Raw genomic sequence first — 12,762 nt, forward strand, 5'->3', positions numbered from 1 at the left:
CTACCTTGAAGTGTAAACTTGTTTAATAAACCATATCTTTCATTTTCGATTTTTAATTCACGTAGTCCGGGAACTTTCCGGACAAACTGTGTATGATAGCCAATAGGAGCAGCAAACACGGTTGTATGTGTGGTGAAATCCATAAGTTTTTATTGATGAAATTGTACAAACGTTTTGACCGGGGATTCGGTCCTTATCAATGCAAATCTAATAATATAACATAATTAAAAAGTGAACATGAAATTTTTAATACAATAAGTTGATAGAGTTAAATTATTTATATATGTTCGAATTGTTCAATTTACTGTTTAAAAAACAGTCACGCACACATGTTCGAAAAATAAAATAAAATTATTATATATATTTAAATAATATTATTATTTTATATTATTATATTATATTATTATAATATTATTATATATTTAATTTGTCTTATTAGTAGATTTGCAGTGATAAGGACCAAATCCCTGGTCGAAACTTTTGTACAATTTCATTAATAAAAACTTATGGATTTCAACACACATACAACCGTGTTTGCTACTCCTATTGGCCTTCACATCTTACATTTTGAATTTATCTTGGATATTTAGAGCCTGGTTACTTTTTTGATTATAAAAAAATAAAAAGTATAAAATTATTATATATGTATCAATAGTTAGACTTTGCCTTTTGTGAAAAGTCGAAATATAAAAAATAATTAAAGCAAAAAAACTTGGCGTGTCTGCACCAAAACTATAGCAGACATGTTTTATCTGTGCACGTGCGAGCTATTTTCAATTTATTTTATGTCACATATGTAACTATAAAAAACCAATCCAAAAAAACTAAACCAATCAGCATTGCACTAAAAGTAAAATTCTTACATTAAGCAAATGCAAACGTGATAAGATTTTCACTTTTCCTCGTCTGGTTTAGAGAGAACAATTTATTATTAGTTTTAACTGCATGAACCTCAATATCTTAATTCGTTTTTAGTTGTTTTGTTCTTAGTTGTTTTTGTTTGTACGTTATCCATGTTGCTTTATTAATAACAGGTCATGACAACGAACAGCAAAAGCTGTATGCTACTCCGAAGAAACGGAGATTTGCAGAGCCTCGGTACATATCCGAAATTACAACTTCCGATTTTTCATCACCTAAGAGAGCACAAAGAGTTATTAATATGGTGAACAAAACCTATAAAGAGAAATGTAATTTGATCCATAATCTGCAGAAAAAAAATCGAGCGCTGTGTAAACGCATTACTACTTTAGAGGAATTGGTAACGCATTTGCGTAAAAAAGCATTAATGTCAGAAGAAGGTGCAAACACTTTAATGGTACAGTATCAAAATATTATTAAAATATTATTCTATCAAAATATTATTAAATGGTTGCATTTATTTGGATTTATTTTATGATTAGCCACAGAGACAAGCTACATCGTGCTAGAATAATTAAATAAAATAGAATAAACAGACTCTGATTATTTTATATTAGTATTTCATGCACAAAATCTTAAAAGGATTGTTTATAATGATGTTAATGTAATTGAAATTATAAATATAAATATTGTGATAATAAAAAATATTATAAATAAATATTATAAATATTAGAGTTAAATTAATCCTATTGTTTTAGCATGTTGCTCATTGACATTTACTACATTCCACTGTAACACATTTTGTCATCTCTAAAAATAAAATAACAGGTGAGATTTTAAAAAGACTTGACGCTCGTGAAATTGTTAACAGGAATCAAATAAGGCTGATACGAGCCATTCGCAGGATGTTTGTGCGGAAACTATGCGTGTACAAATATATATATATATAAATGTAACGAATTTTTACTTGTAAATTTTTTACAAGTATTTTTTGAATTGAAATCTCAATTTTTAAATTCATACGGGATGCTAGATTTGCATCTCACATATGGAAAACCCGGGATACCCCCCTAACTAATTTTAAAATATTGCGAAAAAAACTCCTCGGCCAGGAGTCGAACCTGGAATCTCCGGCTTTCCGTGCCATCGCCTTCCCTGTTAGGCCTAACAGGGAATGGCTCGTATCAGCCTTATTTGATTCCTGTTAACAATTTCACGAGCGTCCAGTCTTAGGCCTAACAGGGAAGGCGATGGCACGGAAAGCCGGAGATTCTAGGTTCGACTCCTGGCCGAGGAGTTTTTTTCGCAATATTTTAAAATTAGTTAGGGGGGTATCCCGGGTTTTCCATATGTGAGATGCAAATCTAGCATCCCGTATGAATTTAAGAATTGAGATTTCAATTCAAAAAATACTTGTAAAAAATTTACAAGTAAAAATTCGTTACATTTATATATATATATATTTGTACACGCATAGTTTCCGCACAAACATCCTGCGGATGGCTCGTATCGGCCTTATTTGATTCAGGTGAGATTTTATTTTTAAGTTTAAAAACATTTTTCCTAGATTTTACTATTACATTTTTTTCTAATTAATTCCAGGTAGAAAAATTTAAAAAAGAGTTATATTCATTGATTAGTTTAAAAAAAAGTGTATTAAAATATTATTTATATGTATAAAAAGACTATAAGCTGCGACATCAGTGCAATCTTTATTTTATCTTTTTCTTATAATTCACATTCAATTTGATCTGATCTATTATGTACGTCCTTTTATGTATTTACTTCTGCTGAGTCGTTTTTTTTTCTGAAAAAGAAGATTAGTGATAAAAAAAAATACTTATTTTCATGAAAATGTGAAACAATATGTATGTCAAAATATGCAAATAAACATTCAAGCACGCTTGGGCATTTTTCTTTCTTGCGTTATTTCTGTCTCACTTTCCAATGCTTTGTCTCGCTCGCACTCACTTGGTAGATGCGTCTGTGCATAATGACGCTTGACTATCTATGCCCATATTTGGACTTCGTGCGTCTCCCTTTCTCGGGCCTCGTGCCTCTCATTGCGAAGATACGCGAAGAGCCACGGCTGCTTTTAACTAAGCTTCAGCTTCTCTTACGCAAATGTACCGTTTATTATATAAGTCTATGCTCTACCCCCACACATACGTTTACATCAAGTAAATTCCACTTCCCGTTCGCAACTCTCATGGAATCATTTTATCCTTATTTTTCATCGAAAAGTAACCAAAGACAGATAACGCTCACGAGCGTTGCGAACGTGAAGTGGAACTTACCCATCGTGGTGTGTATTCATTATTTCACAGAAAGAACTGCTCTTTAGTTACCTAAAATTTCTCAAAGAGTCGAGAACGCACAGATACGATCACGAGATACGCTTTCGCTCTTGTTTGATTACCAGTTTGCACTTTTTTTTGTAAGATTTATACTTCAATGCATTGAATATCATTATACAGAAGATGGTAAGTCATTAAGCTATTTTTTGTAAAATAAAAATTGCTTCTTATATTTTAAAAAATACTATAAATTTTGTATTTAACCAAACACAAAACAGAACATAGAAAATGAAATAACATAGACCTATTATCTCAACAAAGAATATTATACTTTTTTTGATTAAGTGGTTGAAAAAGCTTAAAGGTAAATGTAATAGATAAAATACGAGAAATAGAGAGAAAGAAAGAAAGAACTTCAAAGATGCAATCTACAGGTGGTAGTAGGTAAAAGAAAAATTTGTGTTTATAAATTAACGAAATACACTTTTTGATCAATTTTATTTTTGCAATCATCATCAGCCAATTCTATAATGTGTAAAGTAGAAAATATATAAGTTTACTTTGTCTAAATCTACAAACGTAGATTAAAAGAAACATGAGAAAAATACGCATATAAATATATTAAGACTATTAAAACATAAACAAAATGAAGCAAAGTCAACTTTACAAAGTAAAGATTGAAATAATCACAAAAACTATGATAACATTTATAGAAATGTGTAACGTACATTACATTTTCAAAAGACACTGATTACATGTCAACAGTCATGTCAAGGAAAGTCACACAAACAACATAAATATGAGTGTGCGAAAACAAACGAATGAAATCTTTCTTTCACCAACCATCACCAGTGGACTATTGACTTCGAAATCTTTACTTTATCTATATAGTTAATGTAAATTAAAACTAAGTATATAGTTAAACAATTTTGAATATATTTAGCATATAGTAAGTTGTATATAGTAAGTACTTATTAGCATATAATAATTGGTATACAGGGTGTCCCAGAATTGCCGTACAATCTCTCGTACGCAGGTAGAAGAAATAAAACTGAGTCGAAAAGTCCTGAACCATTTTTTTCTATTATTTATAATAGAGGAGTAAATTATTGAGTAAATCAGGCCAATCAGCGCCGACCTTTAGCCAGGGGCACGTCAGTGAGCCACGCGCCTGGTGTGTGTGAGCACTCCGCGCAGTTGACTGACGTGCGCCTGGCTAAAGGTCGGCGCTGATTGGCCTGATTTACTCAATAATTACTCCTTTATTATAAATAATTAAAAACATGGTTCAAGATTTTTCGACTCAGTTTTATTCCTTCTATCTGCCTACGAGAGATTGTACGGCAATGTGTTGTAATATTCAACTTATCTCATTTAAAATGCATTACAAACAAATTAAACAGTTTCCTTAAAATTGAGTTTAGTAGGTGAATATCAAATTTGTCGAACACACAATCTGCACTCATGTGCTTTTAATTATGCATGTCGGATAAAACATACAACAATAACAAATAATGTCGTGATAGAAATAAAGACGCTGTAAACTATTTTTTGAGAAACACATACCTTTATGCTTAATATTTTATGAACTTCAAAAATTATTAGTAAAAACTATTCGCAAAAAAAAAGATACATACTTGCATACAATCATATTTGACATTTATGTATTTAAAACAGCAATCAGTAATTCTTTTTTATATAATACTTTTTGTGTTATAATTGTAATTTTAATAACATGAGTTTTTCTTGTTCAAAATTATACGATACTTGTACCAAATTATTTTATAGATACTAACTACACAGATGCTTACAGTTCTTGGAACTATATGTCTCTTATGTGTCAATGGAATTACTTCTTCTGCTGATGAAAATTTTTCTCCGCACTGCGTAGAACCGAGGGAATATATTATGAATATTTCTGCGGACATACAAAAAAATTCTCTGATTGTTGATTCTCTTGTTACATTGAACGTTCACTGTCCACTGCAAAACATAAAAGTTTATTTCGGACGTTACTGTGAACAACCGAAAATTAACATCATGACTAATTCTTTTAATTTTCCATCTTTATTTTGGGAAACAAAAGTTTTGCCATTATTTCCAGACGATCGATTCAAAACTTTGAACATCAACTTCAATTATAATACCAAACACTTTAGAATACAACAACCAATAGTAAATAAAAGTAGATTGTGGATATCTGCAAAATATAATTGCAGTTTAAATAAAGTTATGAGAATTTATCCATTTATAGAGAAACCTAAAAAACAAATAAAAAAGTAAGTGCATTAAATACTAATGCAGAAATTATTTCTTCTTTTGTATTATTGCAATAGGAATTATAAAGTTTTTAAGAACCAAATTACTAAAAACAACAACGTTTTACATTCTATAGATATTTGATATTACCGCGTATTCCCGCTGAATGGATATTCCTATGTTGGGAAAATCTCGCAACTAAGGCTGCATTTACTATTCGAATCAAGCATACCAGTAGTGAAACAGCGCTTTCAAATATACGTGATAAACTAGTAGAAAAATCTCAAGGTTATACATATACTTTATTCCATACACCTTTAATATCCACTCGTGCCGTAGCAACAGTAGTCGTACCTTCTGAATGTACCAACTTTACTCTCAAATCAGATACACTTATCATACACAGCAAATTACAAGTGAAAAACGACATTTCATACGCACGACGTCTTATACGTCACATTACGTTTTTTAGTAGACTCAAGAGAAGGGATGTTACCCCAATCTCACACGTGCAGTATATAGCACTTTCAACAAACTACAGCTACGAAACTATAGTAGCTACTGGACTTGTCCTTTTCAGGTAAGATATATTACTCAAAAAATTAGCTTACAACAAATATATCCACATGCTGTGAACGACAGAAGTGCATTAAAGACACTACTATTTTTAGAGACGCTGATATTGCATACAATAAAAAAATTGATTCGTTTAGAAGAAAAATAGAAGTAACATGTTTGGTTGCACGCAGTGTGATACAAGAAGCATTCAGTAATTGGTTAATTACACTTAAACAGTTTGATTCTTGGTTTATCGACGGATTTTTGACATTTTACGGAGTTTATCTAGTCGATCAGGTAATACTTGCATTTGTAAATCTGTAGATTTTACACCCCAAAAAAAACTGAAAAATCATGTAATCACATGTAGGATTATATGTAAATTGGATGTAATTTTGTATGATCGTATAATCTTTTATCTAAGTCAAATATGATTTTATGCGATCGCATAAAATCATATTTGACTTATGTAAAATCATATTTAACTTATATAAAAGTTCACACGATCATACAAGATTGTATCCAATTCACATATAATCCTATATGATCACATAATTTTCACATAGATATTTAATGCAAACCGAGAGAGAAGAATAATAGTATGTATTATGTAGTAATTTCAGACATTTTGGTAAAATATGTTATTGTCACATTGCTTTTTTAATGTTTATATTATACACAAACCTTCTTGACTATACTGGAAGGATTTCTATACTTGATACCAAAAATTTGGCACTACACCTTTGTATTACTAAGTTTACCTAAAAAGAAATAACGAAGCGAAAATATACATATGCGTAATCATGAAAACTTTTGGTAGATTTACAGTGAGACTTTACTGATGTCGATTGTGGTTCAGACACGACGAATGGTTTTTGAATATACACAAGCTTTTATTGAATATGATTTACCACTACAAGAAAATCGATTTTTTCACAACAAAACTTTTAGTAAAATGTGGAGAGAAAAAAGTAAGGAAAAACGATATTTACAACTTTTAATTGTGTGCTTAAAAATTTGCGTAACAATATAAAACCTACGTTTATATATCTCATAGATATACGAAGAATAAGAATACCCATTATAATGTTTGCGAATACATCATCAAATTATAAATTAGAGTCATCCAGTTTTCATTGTATGCATTTATCAACAATTATTTACATAGGTTTTTGATCATAATTGAATAACGTTCACACATTCCGAATTATGTTTTAGCATTCACTATTTTCTATATGATTAATAGCTTATTCCGTAATCAAGATGTACTATACAACTTTATTTTTGATAACGCGATAAAGTTATATAACACGTAAGTATTATACCTTTATATAAAGCAATGATTAAAGAGAGAAAGTGTGGGTTTAAGCATGATTTTATAAGTAAGGTATACAAATCTTCAAATATTTATTACGTTTAATACAATTAAAACCGATATAGTTTCTGTTTTGCTATCTGTTGTCACTTATAGTAGTACATCCAGTGAGACATATAATCTTCAGTCTATTCTCGAGAATGTATGGAGCGATTTAATGTTTGTGCCGGCCATAATTGAAAACATCCGATTAAAGAATGAAGATATAAAAAATGTGATAACTACATGGATAGAACAAACTGGCTATCCCCTGGTACAAGTAAACCGGGACAATGATACACAATCTCTAGAAATTATAGTTCAAGATTGTGTTGCAGTTAAACAAAAGAATCTGTGTGCACATAAATGGTGGATACCTGTAACCTATGTAACAATATCAAAGAATGTGTCTACTTCGAAGCATTATAAATATATAGAACCAAACGGAATAAGTATCTTTGTTCCGTATATTAAGGAAGATGATTTTATCATAATCACAGCGCACAATGGTAATACAATAAAAAAAACTTTGTTATATTCTATGTATTCTGTAAATAGTATATTTAATGTTTACACTAATTTTTTTACTTTACTTAATTTTTTCTATTGTTTTTGTTTTCGATGTTTTTTGTTTATTTTATAAATATTTATGTATAAACAAATTGGTGTAGGATATCGCGTCAACTATGATCGTAAATCTTGGGAAAATATTGCCCTCTTTTTGAAAAGTGAAAAGTCTAAGACTTCGGAAGCGTATAAATTATCTGACGTCTCTTTAGCACAAATTCTCGACGATGCTTTTTATTTTTTAATACAAAATACACAGTATAACGTATATGCTGGAAAAAGGAATAACATAGACATTTTTTTCAATCTTGCAAGCAATATAGTTTACATACGAAAGACGTACATAACTTGGTATCCTGTACTTACTGCTCTTCAGTATATATCAAAGATTTTTCCGTATCCAGAAAGTGCAACTATTAAGGTAAATATTACTACAGTGCACTAAAAAAGAACAAAAGTGAATAATCTAAAAGACCAACTAAATAAAAAATAATCTCGTTGAGATATATAGTTTTATAATATACACTGTGTGTGTGTGTGTGTACGGTACGTTTCTTTCTGCAGTTGCCTTTCGTCATCTGACAACAGAAAAAACACTATTAAGTAACTTACAAAATACATAATTAATATGCAGTGATTTTGAAATAAACATCTTTTGAGTACACTTACAAGTTACGGAATTATCAAAATACATTAATACACTTTGCACTTTTTTTACAGAGTAAAGTCCTAGACATATTGAATAGTTTTCTGGAAGATATATCACATAAAAATGTTTCCGAGAATACTGTCAGTAATCAAGTATATCACGAAGTTTTAAGATGGACATGCATTCTTGGTGGCTTAAAGTGCAAAGAACATGTCAATGCTATATTACAGTGGCATTTAGAAAATCCTGTACATCACAGGTACGTTTTTATATTTCTCTCAAAGTGACGTCACTATAACGTTACTCTGCTTTTTATACATCGCACATAGTATTATAGAACTGTAAATTGAATGTTGATATTATAATATTGTAATGACAATGGACATTCGCGAGTGACTTATTCTTTAAAGAGAATTCCATAAATGTATAGTAAATACATATTAGAAAATACTTTTATTTGTAAATTATAAGTATAAATTTATATAAAGCTTTAAATGAATATGACGTCAAAACACACCTCGCTTCTACGGTTATAATAACCATAATTTAAAATATGATATGAGTAGCAATACATCATTACGATATAAGAAGACAAAACTAAAATCATTTGAGTGATACGTGTGTAAGTAGAATTATATATGTTTGTTAATATTTCCAGACTTTTGCCAAGTTGGCAGAAATGGATATACTGCCAAGGTTTAATTTTAGAAAATGCTACTTATACGTTTGATTTGTGGCAAAACATAGAAAAAATATATGTAACCCAGCGTAACTTAGGAGAAATGTTTGAATTGTCACTTTGTTCTGGGCATAATAGTTTGCAATCTTTACGTTTTGTTAATCTACAAAACAAAAGGACGTCTATTAATATTTTACTCGATAGTATAGCAAAATATTCAAAAGATGTTACATTGTTGAAAAGTATAATACACAAAATAAGAAACGTTGCAAGGTAAAGAATGTTCTGTATATAAAAGTGTTTATATTTATACTGTACAAATAAATAATATAAAATATATTTTATATAGTCTGTATATTTAGTTAAAATTATTCACTAGATATACATTGTTTTATTATATCATGTGTAAGAATATGTTGTATGTACATAAAAATTTCATTCACTAAGTATCTATTATTTGTTCTTTTTTTGTAGACAATCTATCACAGACAATCTATTTGCACTGGTCACTTTTATTATTAACAACACTTATTCAAAAGAAAATCTTGAAAAGGTATGATATATAAACTTAATTGTTTCTTGTTACTGTAAATGTAAAACATAAATCATATACATATGTATAAGCATGCGTGTGTATTAAAAGTATACTAGTACTTTATATATCTTTAATTTTGTTTAGCATATTCAAAAAATATATGTACTGTATAAGAATTTTATATCGTAATATCAGGTATCAAATTCAATGTTACTAACTTAAGTTTTTTCAGATTATAGTTTTGTATTTTGAAGAACTGAGTAACATGCCTATAATTATGGAGAAGGTAAAAAATTTTTTTTAAATATAAAAATATAAAGTTTTAAATAATTTTTCTTTGTGCATTGCTTTCTACTTGTTTAAATCAAAATTTATGTTTATCTTATATATAAACTAGTTTTTTTGGCCTTATTTTTGTTTGTTTTACAAAAGTGTATTTTTTAACGTTCTCAGACTTATGCAAAAGTATGATACAAGATGTTATTGTAACTGTATTTTGTTTTTTGTAGACAATACTTGTCAAAATTAGAAAGAAAGTTAAAAGTCGTCGTACGATGTTAAATAGAATGAAAATGTTTTAAAGAAACTGATAAACATTTACCACTACCCGCACAAATTATTTAGTTCTATGACTACATAAAATTTTTTAATATAATAGTCTACTGTTTTAATTAATTAAATTGTATTCATGTGTTACGTTGAATACTAGAGTTATTTTTATATAAGAAACCTCAATTTATTTTATGACACTAATAGGTATTTATAAATTATGTTAAAAATCAGATCTATAAGATACAGATTTTAATAATTTGCAAAGTGGTCATAAACTAAATTCGAGTCTCTTTAATAAGATGAATAATAATATACTGATATTTATCTTACACCATTGTTACTATGTATAACTTTAAATATAACCACCTGCGCAGACATGAATACTTAGCATACGCTTGATGAAAAACACGATATTAAGGTATAAAATTGTAAAATGTAAAGGAAAGAAGACAATACTCTGTATCAAACAGTGTTATATATGTATATCGAGCTATCCCGAGAAAAAATGGAAAATCATGTGATCATATAAGATTATATGGAAATCGGATCCACTTTTGTATGATCGTGTAAACTTTTATATAAGTCGAATATGATTTTATATAAGTTGGATATGATTTTATGTGATAATGTAAAATGAGATCTGAAGTTTGGCGCGACCTGATTTTATATAATCATATATACATATAAAAAATCATATACTATCGTACATAATTTTATATATTTATATAACAGCGTGCTCGTGCAGTTAGTGTGCAACGTCGTTGCGCGTGAACTTGCCGCGAGGCACTACCGTGCCTCTTGATGATTATATAAAATCAGATTGCGCCAAATTTCGGATCTGATTTTACACAATCACAAAAATCATATTTAACTTATATAAAATCATATTTGATGTATATAAATATTTACGATCATACAAAATTACATTTGATCCACATATAATCCTCTATGATCACATGATTTTCCAAATTTTTTCGGGATGTTACTTATTCAAACAATTAGTATTTCTTTTTATGTATTTAAAGAACTGTAAATGATAATTTAATTTTGATTTAATTTAATAATTTATTCTATTCTTTTTCTTAATTGATATGTGTGTTTCCAAAGAAATATTATTTACATACTTACTTATAATAAAATTTGTATTTGCAAACTAAAGTTTGTTTGTTAGTTTTCAAAAATTTCGCACTTTTTAGGAATACGCAATATTTTCAAGTAAAGCTATGTAGAAAGATTTGTATGCAATATATTTTTTTTTCGACTAACCAAACTATTTGCAATAACTTTGTAAATAATTAAAATTTGCAATAAAACAAAAAATAATACGCAATGTATGCTTTTGCATACATTGCGCAGTATCGCAAATAAAGATTTGCGATAAAACAGTAAATAATACGCAAAGTATGCTTTTGCATCTAAGGCCATTGCACGTGACACAATTTTAGTCGTAATCGTAAAATTTGAAGAAGAATTGCTTACAATCTTACTCGTGAAAAATTGGATTAGATTTTAATTATTTAGATTAAATTCAAATTAAATCTAAATAAATATAAATTATTTCTAAAATAGATACTAAGTACATCTAAATAGATAGAAATTAGATTTATATAAATATAACTAAGTGTATGTAAATTTACACTTTTATTTATTAGTAGATCTACTTTAAATTTACTTAGATCTACTATAGATACACTTACAAGTAGATTACCTCAGATCTGTATAGATCTGCTTAGATCTAAATAAATCGACACAGAATATGTATCGTAAAACTACAGACATCGTAGATTATTGATAAACATGCATCCACATGCTGAGGTATATATCATGAGCTTTCTAAATTGTTATATAGAAAAATATACGCATACCGATCACATACATTTATGATTGCCATTTATATATTAAAATAAGCAAAAAGTTTTTACTTTTTGTATAATAACTTTTTGTTATACTTGCGGCTTAATTTGCACTTAAATTTTTTGTTTAAAATACACCATATATTTATAGATACAATCTATAGAAAAAATGGAAACTCATGTGATCATATAGAATTATATGTGGATCAGATGCAATTTTGTATGAGTGTATACACTTTCATATAATTCGAATATGATTTTATATAAGTTGGATATGATTTTGTGTGATCGTGAAAAATCAGATTCAAAATTTGGCTCGATCAGATTTTATATGATCGTATATAAATATAGAAAATCGTGTATGATCATATAAAATTAGATCCAAAATTTTGCGCTATCTGATACATATAATCGTATATGATCATAATTTCTATGTTTTCTCAGAAAGTCATAATTTTATTCTAATTTACTTAACTTTTAGTCTTGATTTTACACATCCAAGTAATTTCAGCAATATAAAAGTGAGATCTATCTGGTGAAGAATATTCTTACGAGCACGTACATTTTACTCTTTTGTTCCATTGACACTTGTCGAATC

The 12,762-nt window shown here is 28.6% G+C and overlaps 1 protein-coding gene across 1 annotated transcript; it reads left to right on the plus strand.

The window, feature by feature from the left end:
• The first annotated feature begins 5,198 nt into the window (after positions 1-5,198).
• Positions 5,199-10,230, plus strand: LOC109861377 (aminopeptidase N-like). Its single transcript, XM_020441002.1, has 12 exons — positions 5,199-5,437; positions 5,554-5,997; positions 6,089-6,272; positions 6,796-6,946; positions 7,194-7,287; positions 7,447-7,838; positions 8,001-8,317; positions 8,617-8,804; positions 9,204-9,497; positions 9,699-9,777; positions 9,992-10,045; positions 10,213-10,230. Exons 1-12 carry the CDS (start codon positions 5,199-5,201, stop codon positions 10,228-10,230), a joined length of 2,454 nt encoding a protein of 817 aa, XP_020296591.1.
• The last annotated feature ends 2,532 nt before the right edge of the window (positions 10,231-12,762 follow it).

This window comes from Pseudomyrmex gracilis, unplaced genomic scaffold, assembly GCF_002006095.1.
Source record: "Pseudomyrmex gracilis isolate BER0280 unplaced genomic scaffold, ASM200609v1 scaffold_712, whole genome shotgun sequence".
Classification (NCBI taxonomy): Eukaryota; Metazoa; Arthropoda; class Insecta; order Hymenoptera; family Formicidae; genus Pseudomyrmex; species Pseudomyrmex gracilis.